At 34.0% G+C, this 20,632-nt stretch overlaps 1 protein-coding gene across 1 annotated transcript in view; it reads right to left on the bottom strand.

The window, feature by feature from the left end:
- NDFIP2 (Nedd4 family interacting protein 2) overlaps positions 1-20,632 on the bottom strand; it is a 93,257-nt gene that overhangs the window by 11,653 nt on the left and 60,972 nt on the right. The window contains exons 3-4 of the mRNA XM_077158508.1: positions 18,069-18,202; positions 10,583-10,676 (exon numbers count right to left, since the gene is read on the bottom strand). Coding sequence (XP_077014623.1) covers positions 10,583-10,676; positions 18,069-18,202 — 228 coding nt within the window. The remainder of the gene's footprint in view (positions 1-10,582; positions 10,677-18,068; positions 18,203-20,632) is intronic.

The following is a 20,632-nucleotide window of genomic DNA, read 5'->3' as shown; positions in this document are numbered from 1 at the left end:
ACATTGCATAGAGAATTTTGATATTTTACAATTCAGAAGACAAAGAGGAAACATTACTCCAGTAATTTCTTCCATCATATAAATGCTTCCGTGTTCCAGCTTGCTTGACCGTTTACAGGAAGCTGTTATTATTTAGTGTAATAGAATAATGATTTTGAAATGAGAGTCCTGAGCTGAGTCACAGCTTTCTCATTCATTGTGACTTGACTTAGAGTCACTGCAACTTCTATGAGCACAGTTCTCTCATTTGCAAGTACTTACTTAAAGTTGCTAAACTGATTAATTGAGATAATGAATGCAAAGAGTTCAGCATAATACAGGGAACCTAGCATACTGTAACTACTACAAAAATGTTAGCTATCATTATTACCCATACAAAAAATTTAGAAGATACTACTTGAAATTAAACTTATTTACTCTTAATTTTTGTCTTTTTAAGCCTAGATACTGATCACTATTATGCTATCCTCTATATTTGTACTGTTCAATGCCATTAGCACATTGCTACTTCCTCCAGCCATAGGAACCTACCCTTCTCTAAAGACATAATTACATTTAAATTCACTACAATTAAATAAAATTGGAAATTCAGTTCTTCCAATGCACTAGCCACATTTCAAGTGTCCAATTATCATATATGGCTTAGAGTTACTATATTGACAGTGGAAATACAGTACATTTCAATCATCATAGAAAATTCTTTTGAACATAGAGCTATTCTATATCTAATTGGCTAATACCTGTATTAGACGTGGGGGAAAACACACATTTAGACAACCAAAATAAATTTATATCTATTTAAAATAAATGATTTACATCAGTATGTAGTGGTAGAGATTACAAACCGGTATGTCACATATGCCTTGGCAAAATGCTGAGATATTTCTTTCCTCAGTCCATTCAGTGAAGGTGTGACGTCTAGGGCAATGGGCAGATAACCACCAGCCCTGAGCCCCTTCTTCCTTTATATTAGTGTGCTATAAACATTTTATCATTTTCTAACCACATCATGTTGAAGAACACTAGAATACACAGATGGAGAGAATACAAAAGAGCAAAACACTCCAACAGTGTATTTTTACCTTTGAGTATGTGTGTTTAGCTTGAGGGAAAAAACAATGCAAACTGTCCAATTTCTTCCAGATTAGACTATGGTGGTTTGAAGCTGTACGTACCCCTCAAAACACATGTTCTTAAATCTAATCTATTTCTGTGCTGGTAAACCCATTTTAAGTAAAACCTTTGATTGAGGCAACTTCAGTTTAGGTGTGACCCACCTAATTTAGGATTGGTCTTAATCCTATTACTAGAATCCTTTACTAATGGAATGAATACAGAGAAAAATTCATAGAAGCAAGAAGTGAAGACAACACACTGAAAAGAGAAAGACCAGCAGACACTGTCATGTGCCTTGCCATGTGGAGGAAGAGCCAAGGATCGTCAGCAGCCAGTCTTTGGGAAGAAAGTATCACCTTGGTAATACCTTGATTGGGACATTTTCTCACCCCAGAACTGTAAGCTAATAAATTCCCATTGCTCAAGCTGAATCACTTCATGGCACTTGCTTTAAGGAGCCTAGAAAGCTAAAACACAGACTAACTAATATATCTTACACACATCACTGCATCCATGCTTTATGCCAGGATTAAGGTATGACAGAACAAAGACTATTAACTGAACCATTCTGTTTACTTTTTGCTCTCTGGTAAGTCTATGGATTCCTATAAGATGTACTTATGTGATATATATAATTTAACCATCTTTAATTGGGTTAAGACTTAGGAAAACAAAGTTGGTGACTACTTGAGTCCCTCTGCCCAAAATAGAGAAAGTGAAGCTGAATATTCAGGAGGCTACTCTTATGCAAGCTTTAGTTAGATATTGCTAATTACCACAGTTTGCCAACCCCAACCAAAACCATTCCTGTTAATTCTAAAAAACACCTAAGGCTCTACCTGGGATTCTACAAAAGTTTCACACCCTAAAATTAATTTCCAGAAACCTACAACCTCTGGATGGGTTATTAGGCCAGAAAAGTCCTGAAATCCAGAGGGACCAGCCCCTCCAAAAATATCAACTAATTCTATCCTTCTATCCCATATTATCGATACCCCTTTCCAATATGAAAAAGTTACAAAGGGCAGAGACCAAAGACCCCTAAAGATTGGGAGAAAGATCAAAGGAGAAGGAGGAGTTATAATAGAGAAGACTGGATTTAATAAATGAGTATGACTGCTGAATCATTATATTGATATTTCTTTTAGTCTCCAGTGTCTTGAAGCAACTAGAAAAGAAAACCTAAAATTGAGGAACAATACCCCATATCAAAGTCTGAAATCCATCCTGTAACTATGTGCTAAAATGTACTGTGAAATGTATTGCTTTTTTGGATATATTTCATAATAAACAATGTTATAAAATTTTTTTAAATAAAAGAAAAAGAAAGTGAAGCTAATAAGTTTTTAAGGTACAGAAAGGGCAAGAGCATTCAATTCGCAATTCTCTAAGACAAGTCAGAGTTGGCAAGTGAAAAGAATTTATAAATGTACACCAAACCATAAACATGTAAAACGCCATAAAAGAAACGTGTTGTAGAGGCAAGTAAAAATATGCATGCCTAAGAAAGAAAATAAAATCACTTTTCTTTCCATCTTACTTCATTCAAGACATGTTCCCCTGGAAACGGAGGGCAAAATAAGAAAGCTTAAAAAACGTGGAGTTCCTGTTTCTCACACTGTGAGGACGAAGATGGAAGCCAAGGAAACAAGAGGCTTATATAACCTACATTCCTTCAGAAATGTAAGATCTGGGGAGAGCAAGCAACAGGGAAGTGCGGCAATTAAGGCTGAAAAGTTGGTAAAGAATACTTAGTGTTCTACTACGACTTCTCCATGCTCACCTTCACAGTGCTCTTCTTTATATATAAAGAGAAAGCAAACCAAGTACGTTCAGACCCTGGATTGGATCCTGGACCAGAAAAAGTACTTCAGTGGGAAATAATTGGCAAAATTTGAATCAAGTCTGTACATTAGGTTAATAATGTTTTTAATGTTAATTTCCTAATTTTGATCATTGGACTGAATTACATAAAATGTCAGTACTTGGGAAAGGTGGATTAAAGTTACAAGGGACTTTTCTACACCATTTTTGCAACTTTTTTTGTTTTTTTACAGGTTTGGCATTATATCAGCACTTAGGATTATAAGTAATAGTAGCATTTGTAGACGAATTTGACTAAAAGTGGTTGTCAAGCACCTAAATTCTTGCATAAACCACTATAAATGTAAAAAAAAAATAATAGAGCGGTAGATAGGGAAAACATTGTTACTGCAAACTATGGAATATAGTTAACAGTAATATTTAAATATTCTTGCATCAACAATAACAAATTTACTATATCAATACTATGGGTCAACAATAGGAAGGAAATAAGAAGTATGGGAGGATTTGGGTTTTACTTTTTATTTTTATTTCTGTTCTGTAGTAATGAAAATGTTCTAAAATCAATCATGGGGACATATGCACAACTATGTAATGATACTGTGAACCAGTGATTACATATTTTGGATGATTTGTGTGGTGTGCGAATAAACTTCAATAAAATTGAAAAAAAAGGAGAAAGTTTAAAAGTTTAAAAAATTTAAAGATTTTGATAACTTAAATGAAAATAATAAATGAATATACAATAGATTAACATTGAGTATTAATTTTCTTTGGTCACAGAAAAATACTTAATACATATAAATTCATGAGGTTTCAAAGAAAATATTCTCCCACAGAATAATCTGATTTTATCATACTTAAGTCTGAACTGCATAAATGTAAATTTGTCTCACCCTCAGGCAATGCCCTTTGTTCTAAATTATTATCTATTAAAAAAGACATGAAACTAACATTTTATTAACTTTTCCTACCTAATAATTTTAAGGAACTTCCATTATATCACTAAAAATTCCACTATATAACAAATTCAATAAAATCTAGCACTTTAGATGAATGGCCAATAATCACCAGGACAGATGTTCAATATTATTCCATTAGGGAAATACAAATCAAAACCACAATGTGATACCACTGTAGTATCATCATACCCACAGAATGGTTACCACTTTTTAAAAATGCAAAAAACAACAGCTGACAAGTATGTAGAAAAATAGGAACTCCCATACATTGCGGATGGGAATGTAAAATGGTGGCAGCTGCTGTGGAAAACAGTTCAGCAGTTCCTTAAATAGCTAAACATAAACCTACTATATGATCGAGGAATTCTACTTCTATGTAAATACCAAAAGAAATGAATGCAGGGATTCAAACGGATATTCATACCCCTATGTTCATAGCAGCATTATACACAACTATATGACTGAAGAATTCCACTTCTACATATATACCAAAAGAAATGAATGCAGGGATTCAAACAGATATTCATATTCCTATGTTCATAGTAGCATTATACACAATAGCCAAAAGGTGGAAGCAACCCAAATCCCAAGTATCTATCAACAGATGAATGGATAAAAGGTCACATACATACACACACACACACACACACACAAATGGCATATTATTTAATCATAAAAAAGAATGTGATTGTGAAATTTGCTACAATATGGATGAATGATGAAGACCTCATGTTGAGTGAAATAAGACACAAAAGAACAGATATTCCAATTCCACTTACAGGAAGTAACTAGTTATGCAAATTCATAGAGACATATAGTGGATTACAGGTTACCAGGGGAGGGAAATTAATGCAATGGATGCAGTGTTTCTGTTCAGGGTGATGGAACATTTTGGTGATGGTTGATGGTGACTTTAGCAAGACATTGTGAATTGGATTAATGCCAATGAATCACACGCTTGGGAGTGGTTGAGACAGGACAATTCATATCGTACATATGTTATGACAATTTAAAAGAGAAAGAGAGAGAGAAACTAAAGAGACAATGGGAATTAAATGCAAAACATGATCCTGGACTGGAATTAATAATGGAGGAGAAAATGGCCAAAAGGACATTATTGGGACAACTGAAAGAACTGGAATATGGACTGTGTGCTTTATCACAATATCAAATTTCTTGAATATGATAGTGGTACTTAAGGTGGTTACACAAGCAAGTGCCTTTGTTCTTAGGAAATGTACATCGAAGTTTAAAAGTTAGAGTACACAGATGTATGCAACCTACTCTTAAATGTTTACAAAAGAGACATGACAAAATGCTAAAAGTTGGTAAATCTGGTTTCTGTGTAGAGGTATATTTTGGGGTTCTATGTATTATTTTTGCAACTTACTCTAAGTGTGAAGTAATTTTACAAGAAAAAAAATTTTTAATTTACTACTCTATGAATATCATATTATAATTCTTTCTGGATTTATTCACAACATGTAACCCCATCTAATAGCTATATAAAAACACGACAGCTTTACATGGACAGAATAAGTCATCAATGTATTGTTTTTCAATATGGGCGGTATTCAGATATACCTTTTAAGAACTATAACTTTAATGACTTGTACCTGGAGGTGCTCAAAAGAACTTAGTGAACAAAGATACTCATTAATCGTTAGGGAAACACAAAATGAGGTACCACCACACACCTCTTAAAAGGTAATAAAATGTTTTTAAAACTGGCAATTCCTCCTCCCTATGTGGGACATGACAGCCAGGGGTGAAAATCTTCCTGGCGGTGTGGGAGATGACTCCCAGGGATGAGTCTGGTCCTGGCACCATGGGATCAACAATGCCATCCTTACCAAAAAGGGGGAAAGAAGTGTAACAAATAAGGTATCAGTGGCTGAGAGAGTTCAGATAAAGTCAAGAGGCTACTCTAGAGGTTGCTCTTATGCAAGCTCCAGTTAGACATTGCTAACTGAAACAACAGAGGTATTTGCATAGCCCAATACTCCTAAAGAGTGGGACAGAAAGTTCAAAAGTGATGGTGGAGTTATACAGAGAAGGTACGGTTTTACAAATGAGTATGACTGCCGAATAATTATACTGGTATTTCTTTTAGTCCCTAGTATTTTAGAGCTACTAGAAGACCTAAAATTGTGGAATTGTAACTCATACCAAACTCTGAAATGTGTTCTCCAACTAACTGTTGCAGTATGCTTTGAAATTTATTGCTTTTTTGTATATACGTTACTTTCACAAAAAAGGAAAAAAATCGATTGTGATAAAAAAAATATTTATTCCTCTTAGCTTCCAATGTTCTGTAGCAGCTAGAAGGAAAATCTGAGATGATAGTATGGTAGTATGATAGTATGAAACTCGAATCTGTCCTGTAACTACTTGAAGAGTGCTCTGAAAAGTATTGGTTTTTCCTTTCTTTTCTTTATATATATATATATATATATATATACATATATATATATACACACACATATATACATATGTATGGTATATTATACAATTTAAAACTTAAAAAAAAAAAACTGGCAATCTCACAGTTCCTCAGTGAGCTAAGTATAGGACTGTCTTACAACCTGGCAATTCGCTATCTAGGATATACCAAAAGAGCTGAAAGCAGGAATGCGAATAGACATTCGCCCACCAATGTTCATAGCAGCATTATTCACAAGTTCCAAAAGACCAAAATAACCCTTGTCCATTAACAGATGAATGGATTTAAAAAGTGTGGTATATACACATGATGGAATATTATTCAGCAGTAAGAAGGAATAAAGTCCTGAAGCATAAAACAACATGGATGAAACTTGACATTATGTTAAGAAAATAAATCAGCCACAAAAGGAGAAATATTATATGATCTCACTGATTTTAATTAATTATGATATATAAACTCAAAGACATAAAATATAGAATATAGGTTACCAGAGTATAGAAGGAGGCTAAAGAATGGGGAGTGGTTGCTTAATATGTGCAGAATGTTTACCTAGGTTGAATTTAAATGCTTGAAAATGGATAAAGATGATAGTAGCACATTACTGTGAGAATAATTAACATGCTGAATGGTATGTGAATGTGGTGGAAAGGAGAAGTTTAGAGTCATGTATGTCACCAAAAGGAAATCTGGACTTTAAAATATGGAAATGGATAGCACAGTGAATCCTGTAGTGGGCAATGTCCATGATTAACTGTACAAATATAAAAAAATTCTTTCATGAACTAGAACAAATGTACAACACTATTACAAGGAGTTATTAATAGAGGAGTATATGGAAGAAAATGCACTTACTGAAAATATGGACTATAGTTAACACTAATATTTTAATACTCTTTCATCAATAGTAACAAATGTCAAACCAATACTAAGGATCAATAACGGTGTATAAAGGGTTATGAGAGGCTTTGAGTTCTCTTTTATATTTTTATTTCTTTTCTGGAGTATAGAAAATGTTCTAAATTTATTTGATCATGGGCAGGTATGCACAAATGTGTGATGATACTGTGAGTCAGTGATTGTATACTTTGGATGTTTACGTGGTATGTGAATGCATCACAATAAAATTGCATTAAAAAACAATTAAAAAACAGCAATTTCAAATGCTGGCAAGAAAGGAGAGCAACAGGAACTCTCATTTACTCCTGATGGGAATGCAAAATGTTATCTTCGCCTTGAAGACAGTCTGGCATATTTTTACAAATATAAACACAATTTTGCACAGGATCTAGCAATCATGTGTATTTACCCAACTGGTTTGAAAATGTATGCCCATGAAAAACCCATTGTGAATGTTTAGCTTTATTCATAATCATAAAAAATTGGAAACAATACAAATACCCCTCAACCAGTGAAGGTATTATATCCACATAATGGAACACTACTCAGCAACAAAAAGGAATAAACACCTAGTTCACACAACATGGTTGAATCTGAAATGCATTTTATTAAGTGAAAAAACTATAGACCCCAAAGGCTATATACTGTCTAATTCCTTTTATATGACACTATAAAAAGGGAAAACTATAGGAAGAAAACTGATCAGCTGTTGTCAGGAGATGGTGATGAAGGAAGGCATTGTCTATAAAAACCCATACAACTGTACATCACAAAAAGTAAATTTTGCTGTTTGTAAATATTTTTAAAATATCATTCAGAATTAAATGAAAAGGTCTTGATTGAAGTTATTTTGTTAATATTTATTGTAATTTTATTTGCACAACCTATATAACCTGAAATGCTTAAGATACAAACCACATTAAAGAAAATCTTTTTCTAGACCTCTTATACACAACAGCTACTATAAATAGTTTAAGCACAGAAAACATACCAAGCTGCAATTTGTAGAACAGCCACTAGATGGGAGATAGTGATCACAAATAAATCTATGCTTATTTTCACATCAAAGAAGCGTAAACACTGACCTAACACAGACTACTAGAAAAAAAACATGGCACAAAATGATGAAAAATAATTTCCAATCTTACTTTCACAATGTGGGTACAATAGCTGCATCACAGAAGGCATAAAAATCTAAGTCATAATTATTTAGTAAAAATTTAGTGAAGGTCAGAGAAGTTCTTCATTGCTAATATTAACAGTTATTAAAAAGTCACAAAAGTATCTAGATTGCCATGCATTTACAACACTGTTAAATTAGTGAAACATTTTCAAAACTAAAGAAAAAATAGATTAAAAGAAGATACTGGGGTTAAGTGAAATATAGAAATAAAGAGATAATAAGATCTAAACCTTAAGATGAGTAATCAAATGCCATCAAATATTTTTTTCCTAAGCAACAGCTGCTTAGAGTATGGACAGTCTAATAACTTAAATTCCTTTCTAATTAAGACTTCTTAAAAAAAACATAACTATGAAAAGAATAAATGTTACTCTTTTGAAAACAAAATTTGTGGGAAGCTTCCTAATATAAATGAAGGGTCACCAACTGAACTAAAAGAAAAAAAACCAAGGTTCACTGGACAGTACAAAATGCAGTAAACTTTCATTTCCTTTTCATTGTAGTTGATATATCTAACTGGAAATTATAATTTAAACCACAAGATTTAAATACTTCCTATACATTAGCTGATTGACAACCTGAATAAAATCTATAAATTTGAAGAATAAAATAAAAACCCACCCCCAAATTCTGGGTGGTTATCTTCTACTGTTCTTTTGCAGATAAAGATTGTAAGCAAGAACCAATTTCAAAATAGAGGAAAACGTAAGTGGATTTCCAGACTCAAAATTAACAACACAGAAAGTATAATAAATGTTTAAAGTTGAAAGTGGTACTAAACCATTACTAACTTTTTATCATTTAAAACTAACACTTTATAATTAAGATTAATTAAATCAGCATTCCATTCAAGAAGGTATAAAAGCTTGATCATTTAGCCAGGCTGAGGGTAGAAATTAACCAAGTCATAATCTAATTAGATGTGTTTACTTAAATGAATATTGGGTTTTTAACACCACTTCTAACACTGTAAACAGTTTATGCACGTCTTCATATCACTTAATGAGTTTACTATGCACCAAAATCTGTTAGGAATTGAAATAATGAAGATATGACTTAATCTTCCCTCAAAAAATGTAAACCTATTTAACCTTGTGTGCCAGTCTGAATCTGTTGTATACCCCAGAAAAGCCATGTCCTTTAATTCGCCTTCAGTATTGCTGGGTGGGACCTTTCTGATTGTTTCCATGGAGATGTGAGCCACCCAATTGTGGGTGATAACTTTTGATTAGATGGTTTCCATAGAGATGCATCTCTACCCATTCAAGGTGGGGTTGCTTACTGAAGCCCTTAAAGAGGGAACTATTTTGGAAAAAGCTAGGGCGCCACCAGACCTGACAGAGCCAACAAAATGAACAGAGCCCTGGGGAAGCCACTGATGATTCCTGGAGAGAAAGTTCACAGACATCGCCATATGCCTTTCCAGCTAACAGAAACCCTGAGCATCATCAGCCTCCTTGAACCAAGGAATCTTTCCTCGGATGCCTTAGACTAGACATTTTTATAGCTTTTATTTATATAAAGAACTATATACTGGAAAACTAATAAATTCCCCTTTTTAAAAGCCATTTCACTTTGGTATATTGCATTTTGGCAGCTTGCAAACTAAAACACCTTGTAAGTCAAATATTAAACTAAGAATTTTAAAAGGTGTTAAATATATTACTTAGGTTAGTGATCTTCTTGCCCTCAAATAAGACTTATACTTTCATTCTATGTGTCTCAAGTCACATGGTTCTAGTTGCCCTTTTTCCCAACTCCTTCCTCAGCTTAAGGACATTCAAATGAAAGTTTTCTCCCTCAAAAGCAGAATTTATAGTCTCATTCCATATGCTCCTACAGCACTGAATGACCATCAGCATTATATAGTACTCCTCATGTAAAACCATACGTGGCTTAATTAAATATGCATACCCATCTGTATGCTGCCAGCATCCAGCATAATGACTGAAATACATCTGATAAGTGTTTAATAAATTCTGGGATTTGTATGCTAACATACGATTATACTTAGTATTCATTAATTCAGTATCAGAAAAAAATTATATTTTAAAACAAGCTAAAAATATTTGCTTTTGTGCCTTGTCTGTGTTCATTAAATACATACACAGACAATATTCAAAAAAATTAATCTGGAAACAAAAGACCACTTACTGAAAAACGCCAGCATGAAAATGCCATCATTACCCACTCTAAGCTGGTCTGCATCATTAAAATCATCTCTTGGTGGACACTCTTCCTCCTGAGTCTATAAAACATAAAATATTAGAAGAGTTAACTACAATAATTGCAACTCTATCATTTTAAAAGGATACTTAAATTTTAAAAAATCTAATGTCCTCGATTTGCTGTAAAAACAGAATAAGATAATAGAGGAGGGAACAGGATGTCTGGTACATAGTAAGTAAATTAGTAATTACTACTTTTCATGAGCATCCTTGCAAAGAATAACTTTAAAGCAAACATAAAAAATATAAAAGTTAAATAATAGAGAATTAATGAAAAAGCAGCAAGATGGTTTGACACTGTTGCAATAGTGTCAAATGAGGAAATAAGAATTTTTCTATATCACCACTAGGAGTGTAAATGAATACCATTTCTATGGCTGGCAGTTTAGCAACATCTATCACAAACTAAAACGCACATACCTATTGGAATTGACCTATCAATTCCAGTTCTTGAAATATATCTTACAGATATATACACACACAAGTATTCTCATTTATAAGACATGATATACTAAAGATAATTCATTGCAGTAACATTCAAACAGCAAAAAATTAGACACAATCTAAATACCAATCGAAAGTGCACTGTGTTGGGTGGGCCACAGTGGCTCAGTGGCAAAGTTCTTGTCTGCTATGCTGGAGATCTGGGTTCAGTTCCCAGCGCCTGTCCATGTCAAAAAAAAAAAAAAAATTGCACTGTGTTGGGAGATGATTTCTCATGGGCTTCTTATGTTTCTGTAAGTCTTAAAGATAAAGACACTGGCTACCCTTGTTTTAGACTATCTACTCAAGGATATTTATATAGTAAACAGCTTTGGCAGATAAAGCATCTTCTGCCAGATCAAAGGTACAGGCATGCTTACTATTAGAAAGTATTTGGGTTCCTTAAGCTATGGGCTCTCTCTGTAACTCAACCCACCACTGCTTTGTGCCACCCTGTAAGAACTGAAGCTGGGGAACTGGTTCAAGAAAATGCTAATACCCTGGCTACTGCTACTGCTGTAATAAAGACCTTTGTCTATGACGGAGCAGTCTCATCTTCTGCCAGTATCCATGAAACTGGCAGGTAAATTAGTTAGCTTACAAATAGGGTAAATCTCAGACTTTTCACAGTTCTTGACAAACTAATTACATAAATGGTTGTTCATCTATCCAGTGAAATCATAAAGCAAGATACATTAAGTGAAAATCATATTATGATACTTTTTGTGCACAAAAATATTGTATCAATATAAAAACATTAATTCTTAGTTTGTAAATGCATAAAATTTCTCTGAAAATATATACAAACCTGTCATCAATGATTGCCTCCAATGGTTAACTAATACTCACTGAGTATCGATTCTATACAAGACATTGAGATTCCTGGTCCTTGGACAGACACATCAATGTACACAAAACAAACATGCCTGCCCTTCTGAAATCTATATTCCAGTGAAGGGAGCCAAACACTAAACAAAGATATATGTTATTAATGCATTTGGGGAAAAAAAAGTAAGGAAAAGGGTGTTAGGGAATGTTTTGGGGATGAGGTACAATTTTAAATAGGATGGTTAGACCAGTCTCGTGGCATTTACACAAGCAAAGATAAAGGAGAGGTACAAGAAGATAACTATGCAGCTATCTAGTAGAAAAATGTTTCATGCAGAGGTCCTAAGGCAGGATCACACCTGGCATGTTATAAAAGTACCGGAGCCTAGCATGGCTGGACCAGCGTTAATAGAAAGTAGGAAGAAATGAGGCCAAAGTGGTATCCTAAAGGGCTTTGGATTTTACTTCATGTGAAATGGGAGGTCATACAGGGCTTTGATCAAATGATTTACATATACATTATCTCCAAGTTATATATACATCACCTCAGCTGAAAATGTTCCAATTTTTTTGTTAGTTCAAAATAGTGATTTGGGGAGGCAAACGTCATATAGTAAATTTAATGACTGTCAATGAGTAAATTCATATTAATTTTTATAATTTCAAATCAACAGAAGAAATAAGCATGAAAGCACAGTATGCACAAAAGCACTGTCAATCTGATGGCAAGAATATAAATATTTTATACTCAATACATCAGCACACAGATTTTATCAACATAATTTTTAAAAAGATAGAAGACTTACACACAAAGATGTCCTTGACAGCATTACACTGCACACACACACACACACCACACACACACACACACACACACAATTTAAAAATACCTATTCACTCTAGAGGACTATAATTTATTGTAGTACACATCATGGAATTTCACTCAACATTTGAAATGAAAATATTTACATAAAATGTTTAAAAATAAGATGGTATTTATGCAATAATTACTACATTAAATATTGATTTATAAATCCTAAAATTGGCAAAAGACAAAATATTTTTTAAATGATGGGCTCTTTTTTTGTTTTGTTTTTAATATTTTTATTGAGAAATATCCACATACATGCAGTCCAACCATACTATATTATCAATGGCTCACAAGATCATCACATAGTTGTGCATTCTTCACCATCATTTTTAGAACATTTGCATCACCCCAGAAAAAGAAAAAAGAAAGAACTCAAACACCCTATACTCCTTACCTCTCCCTCTCATTGACCAACACTATTTCAATCAACCCAATTTTTACCCTTAATCTCCCCACATCATTTATTTATTTTTTATCCCTTTTTTTTTTTTTTACTCATCTGTTTTTATTCTGGATAAAAGGTGCATCAGACATAAGGTTTTCACAATCAGAGTCACATTGTAAAAGCTGTACCATTATACAATCATTTTCAAGAATCAAGGCTACTGGAGCACAGCTCAACAGTTTCAGATATTTCCCTCTAGCCACTCCAATACACCATAAACTAAAAAGAGATATCTATACAATGCATATGAATAATCTCCAGGATAACCTCTCAACTCTGTTTGAAATCTCTCAGCCATTGAGACTTTATTTTGTCTCATTTATCTCTTCCCTCTTTAGGTTAAGAAGGCTTTCTCATACCCATAATGCTGGGTCCCGGTTCATCCCTGGCAGTCAGTTCCTACACTGCAGGGGAGACTTACACCCCTGGGAGTCATGTCCTATGTAGGGGGGAGGGCAGTGAGCTCACCTGCCAAGCTGGTTAGAGAGAGGAGCTACAACTGAACAACAAAAGAGGTTCTCTGGGCGGTGACTCTTAGGCATAATTATTAGTATGCTTAGCTTCTCCTCTGCAGGAATAAGCTTCATAGGGGTGAGCTCCAAGATTGAGGATTAGCCCATTGAATTGGCTGTCCCCACTGCTTGCAAGAATATCAAGAATTCCCCAGTTGGGGAAGCTGAATATTTTCTCCTTTCTCTTTTCCAGTTTGAAAGCTGCCAGAATGCAATATGCCAGGAACATAACGGCTTTTAAAAATGGGAATTTATTAAGTTGCAAGTTTACAGTTCTAAGGCTGCGAAAACATCCAAATTAAGGCAAGACTATGAAAATTTCCAAATTAAGACACCAACAAGAGGTTACCTTCCCTCAAGAAAGGCTGATGAAGTTCAGGGTTTATCTCTCAGCTGGGGGGGTACTTGACAAAGTCTTCTAGCTTTCTCTCCTGGTTTCCTGTTACATGAAGTTCCCCTGGGGGTGTTTTCCTTCTTCATCTCCAAAGATATCTGGCTGCATAGGCTCTGCTGGTTCTGGTAGCTCTCCATCATTTTCCAAAATGGTTCCCTCTTAAAGGGCTCCAGTAAGTAACCCATGGATACATCTCCATGGAAACCATTTAATCAAAAGTTACCACCCACAACTGGGTGGGTCACGTCTCCATGGAAACAATCAGAAAAGTCCCACTCAGCAATATTGAATGAGGATTAAAGGACATGGCTTTTCTGGGGTATATAATAGCTTCAAACCAGCATAGGGACTTTGAAAATACTTTTTTATTCTCTTCCCAAATTACTCTGGGATATAAAATGATGAGCTCTTATAGAAGAACTGTACTTTTTTTTTTCTTAATTTCCCATATTGGCTAATACAAAAAACGCACTTATTAACTTAACCTACTGCCATTTATTAAACACTAAACATCTGCCAGATAATAGCTAAGCACTAGAAATAAAAACACAAGGTCCTTATGCTGGAGTTGCTCACAGTTTATCAAGTTCTACTTAGTATGGTAAAAGGCAACTTACTGAAACAATTTATGACAAGTTACTGAAAAGTGATCCCTACCCACTATAAAGGTTCTAAGATGAACCTAACTGATGAACAAGTCATGTTCTGAAAGTTTTATAAAATGAATTATTTGGAATTTAAATATTTTTCATTAAAATTGAGTAGCTCATTTCCATAAATCTATCTTAGAATCCCATAAGATGCTTATAGACCTACACATTAGAAGTAGAAAGTAGTAGAAAATAGTATGGCATCAAAGTCTGTGGGCTATTTACATGCACTTAATGAGAGCTGATTTAAGAAATAAGGTTTCAACAATATTTAACTTATATGGTCAATGTATTCGAACACCATAATTACATGGAACCTTGAATAGGGAGCAGTTTATACAGATTTGTGTGATGCCCTGATACATCCCACAGTAATTGGGCAGTGAATGAAAACATAGTAGCAAAGAGCACACGATGGTGGCACAATGGCGGAGTTCTTACCAGCCATGACAGAGACCCGGGTTCAATTCCCGATGCCTGCCCATGTAAAATCAAAATAAAAAACAAAAACATATTAGCAAATTTCCTAGAAGGACTGCAGAAAAATGTGGAAATACTAAACTTTCCCACCTGGGGAATTCCTGATATTCTCACAAGCACTGGGGACTACGAATTTAATAGGCCAAGCTTTCAATCTTGCAGCTTGCTCTTATGAAACTTACTTCTGCAAAGAGGAAGCTAAGCCTACTTACAATTATATCTAAGAGGCATCCCCAGTGAACCTCTTTTGTTGCTCAGATGTGGCCTCTCTCTTTCAGTCAACTCTGTAGGTAAACTCACTGCCCTCCCCTCTACATGGGACAGAACTCCCAGGGGTGTAAATCTCTCTGGCAATGTGGGACCTGACTTCCAGGATGAGCCTGGCCCCTGGCATCATGGGATTGATAAAGCGCTCTTGACCAAAAGGGGTTAGAGAAATTAAACAAAGTTTCAGTGGCTGAGAGATTTCAAATAGAGTCAAGAGGTCATTCTGGAGGTTATTCTTATACATTATACAGATAGCCCTTTTTAGTGGATTAGAACAGCTACAAGGAAATACCTAAAACTGCTAAACTGTAATCCAGTAGACTTGATTCTTAAAGATGACTGAATAACTACATAGCCTTCAGAGTGTGACCATGTGATTGTGAAAACATTGTGACTGACACTCCTTTATTCAATGTATGGACAGATGAGTAAGAAAATAAAGACAAAAACAAATAAATAGTAGCGAGGAATAGGGGGTATGGGATGTTTTCGGTGTTCTTTTTTACTTGTTTTGGAGTAATGAAAATGTTCAAAAATTGTGGTGGTGAACGCAGTACTATATGATGATACTGTGAACCACTGATTGTATACTTTGGATGATTATATGATATGTGAATAAATCTCAAAAAAATTGCACTTGAAAAAAAAATAGGCTTTCAGCTTATTCAGGGCTGATACTCAAATGCTAATCAGACCAGTTTTTTATCTGATGCAGGTATGAAGACCCATACACAAACACTCATGCATTGTAGAAAGAGGGTGCTGCTCACAGATTGCAAAAAGAGGACACTTGAGCACTGGGCTAGGAAGTACTGATGAATTTAAATGATTTCTTACAAGGACGTGTATTTTGTACTAAACACACTACTAATTCTCTTCTGTAATTATATTTTGTTTTCTATGAAGTTTTCCACAATTCCCATTTTCATAGGCTGAGGTGACAATGAAATCAAAAGCAAGTGAAAAGAGATCATTTTTCTTTAGGGACATGTTCCAATTTGACTGGAGACCACAAAGCACTGGAAATGACGACAGTGAAGGGAGGAAATAGTCAACAATTCAGTGCTCTCTAGCTCTAATAGGTAAAATCATTTTTTTTGCTTTTCTCAAAGTGCAGGTAATACAAGACTTAATATTTCCTACTTTCTCTTGAGACTTATTCTATTATATGAAAATTAGGGCAGTAAAGGATCCAAGGTTCTTAACATTCTTTAAAGACCTTTACCATTTTCAAGGTCTCTAAAGAGCCATTTTCTCACAAAAGGAGTTACTATCCCTCTATTTCACATGCACATGTACAACTGCAAATATATATACAATCTAAGCAACCTAGAGTTGACTTTGACAGAAACTTCATACTTTAAAGATCTATCGATTCTTCTCCATGATTCTTCCCTCAGAATGAAAAATCCTTACTGACGGAGCTTTATCTATGCCACTTTTTTTAATCAGACCTACTTTCCCTCTGAGAGTTCACTATCTATACCTAACTTCATGACTGTGTCTAAAGCTATTTATGTTGACCTTAAACTGTGTGTGAGATGCAAAAAAATGGAAACACACCTCCCTCCCTTTGCTCTTCACATAATTCCAGCTTTCTACTATCAAGTGAATTTTCTTTATCCTGAACAAACTGGGATCTGAAATAACGTCTCTAAGGTCTGGAGCAAGAAAAAAAATACAACAAACTCAGCCATACTGAAATGTAAACAATTTCCTCCTTTAACCTGGCTGCCAAATACTAAACATGCTACTGAGATAGTCATTTATTTTACCAGAATGCAGTATAACATTTATGTATTTCACACTCCCCACTATTAAGACAAACAAAGAAGAAAGGGCAACCATTACTCCGAAATTCTACAGTGGAATATATGGAGGGGAGGGGGAGGAAGGAACTGACAAAAATTATTTGAAGGCCTTGTAACTTAGCATTACTTTTCTGTTTTTTTTAACCTACCTTGAGTTCATCCATAGATCCACTTAACTTACTATGCTAATATATTAAAAAAGAACATAAAAAATAAAAGATAATTTATGATTATAGTGATGAACCATGGGATCTAAACACTATAAAGAGGACAATAATGACATGAACAGTGAAGAGGTTAATGAACTTGAAGACAAGATGAAAGAGAAGAACTATGTGAGTGGGACTAACTAGAGTGAGAGAGTTAGAAGCATAGAAGCAGATAATCATGAGCATGAGGTACCTAAAATCAAGATTTAGGAAGCAATAAATACATTGTCAATGAATGATAAGTTGTAGGATGACCATAAGATGACATCAGGCAAAAGTGAGTTTAATGAGAAGAATGTCAATTTCACTAAAAATTAAGACATACATAAGTAGTATTGGAAAACAATGCTAAAAAGTGTCTACGCAGAAACACACTCTAATACAGAGAACTATTTTTATATTGTTAAATGTAACATGGATTAATACAAATATTCTCAAAAGGAACTGATAAAATTCTCTTACTCTTTGAGATGTTTCTGCTGCTTCAGCTGCCATTGCAGCAGCTTTAGCCTTCTCAGCCTCATCATATGTAGGAAGGGAGGTAGCAACACTGTAGGGAGGTGGCACAGGATAAAACTCATTATAAATGTCTGCATCTGAAGGAAAGGATAAAAACAGGGAGATAATCATTAAAAATAAACTGTTTGAAATAATTTATACATTCCCATAACCATAAGTGAATAATTTACATAAAGCCACTAAAGATTACTACTACTATTGTGGTCCTATATTTATAAGCTATATAACTTATCTATACTATTGTATCTGAAATATTATTTTAGTCTTAAATCTATTATAAAGAGAAGAGACTGATTAATACCATCTAAAGGCCAATATATTAAACAAGAATGAGGTTTTTGAAAAGGAGTGCCAGACAGGGAGGTAAGAAACTCACAATACATGAGAACTCTCTGTTCCTATTACTATGCTAGCCACAGGTACTTTAAATCTCTCAACTCGGAAATTTATCTTTATATCAGCACATTAAAGATGAAGAAATCAGGACTCAAAGAATTTACTTGCCTACTACCTCACTGGCAAAAAGTAGTAAAGTCAGGAATAACAAACATTTATTTAGTACTAAACATTCAATATAGCACTTCTACATACATTAATCTTAGCAACTCTGAGGCTCAGAAAAGTCAAGTGACTTGCCCAATATGTGGCATCACCAAGGATTTTCTGATTCCAAATTCTACATTCTGATAGCACATAAGGTGTGATTAAAAAAATATTTCTAATGCAGTACTGTTTCCCAAATTTCACACAAAAGAGATAAGCCAAATTCTCTACTTACTAGGTGAAAAGCAGAAACCAACTATTATTTATTTCATTTTCTACTTGCTTAATCTACACACATAGGCTTCAGAAACTGTCCTAATCTAAGAAAACTCAGGACTAGATTTCCCCGTTTATTTTCACCCTTCTTCCTCTAGTTTTTCTCATATCTATCTACTTACTTAAACTTTTCTTTTATGAAGTTTTTGACCCTCCCCAATTTTTAAATCATTTTTGACATAGAACCTCCAGAAATATATAATTTTACAAAGTACAAATTGCTGATTTTTAAAATGTATTATTTATTTCCAACATAATACTACAAATAATATGATACAGGTCAATCATTTGATTAGTTTTATACTAGAATCACGGACTTGAGAACACAAGACAGATTCTAAAAGCAGTACATACCACAATGTTTGACATAACACTTCTGTGATTTTTTCCTATTATAACTAAAGTATTTTTACATTTTCTACATTGGTCTATAATTTTTTTCTATATTAGATTTATTGTATTTCTAACATGAAAACAAACTTTACTCTAGCAATACTTCTTCCATCATCATCTAAGGAATATAAAAGAGTAATAAATTCTTGGCAAAGACTATCAGGATATAAAAACATCATACACAGCCAAGTAAACAGAGTTACTTAGTTCTGATGACTAGAATTGAAGTTAAATCTAAGTGAAAAAGGGTTATGAAATTCAAGGCAATAACACTGAAGTTTAAAACTTTTTAAACTGGAACAGTGACATACATTACTCAAGAAAATGCAATCTTTCATCGTAACAATGGCCATGTAAGTCCTTAAAAACATTTTTGACACCCAAGATAGAAAAAAAACTCCTCACCAGTAATAGAAGTTGGGAAGGTACACTAAAATACTGCAGCTTTGATTTTCACTTTTTAATTCTACTTACTTTCCTTCTCCCTTTAAGCAGTGGTCTTTAATCACAGGATTTAATGCCTAGTGGGGTTCCACATTTAACTACTCCTTTTCCTAGAAGTTGTGGGCCTTAAGGCAAATGATGCAAGCACTATGAAGCACCACTTTTTCACCCATAAAACTATTCCAGGAAGGCTATTACTTGCTGTGATGGGATGAAATCAAAGAACTTTCAAAAGGATTCTGTAAACTGTAAAGCATTATACATACTTCACTTATTATTTTCAGAGTTATATTGTTCAGAGCTATAAAAATAGAAATCTACGGAATATAATCTCTACAGAAAACTGTCACAGCCCATGCTTAAAACGTAACAACACTATTTAAGAAGCTGAAGAAAACCAGTATATTTTTCATAAATAGAATTACACAGTTCTCTTATGCTCAATTATAGTTACAAATGACTTTTAAGCAGAAAGTTTTAAAGATCAAGAGATCAATAACCACAAGTTGTAAGAATAACTGAACACCTAGATATCAGCAGCTGGTTTTATAAACCAGTAACCTACAAAAATAGCATTCTACATTATCAAAACTATTTCAGGTCACAGAAATATAAGGCTTCTTAATTTATTTTTTGTTGCTTCCATAATACCAATCCACAAAACACAGAGCCAGTATGTAAAGAAAGGTACAGATCCCAGTTAAAAATAAAACTGCAAAACTCTAAATAAAATATTAATAAATCTGAATCCAGAAGAGAGGAGAATATCACATTACAAACAAGAGTTTATTCCTGGAACATACGGATGGACTAACTTAAAGAAATCTCTCAATTATATATTACCAAAAATT

The sequence above is a fragment of the Tamandua tetradactyla genome, chromosome 4, assembly GCF_023851605.1.
Source record: "Tamandua tetradactyla isolate mTamTet1 chromosome 4, mTamTet1.pri, whole genome shotgun sequence".
NCBI classification, from domain to species: Eukaryota; Metazoa; Chordata; class Mammalia; order Pilosa; family Myrmecophagidae; genus Tamandua; species Tamandua tetradactyla.
This window is presented reverse-complemented; position numbering and strand designations above follow the sequence as displayed.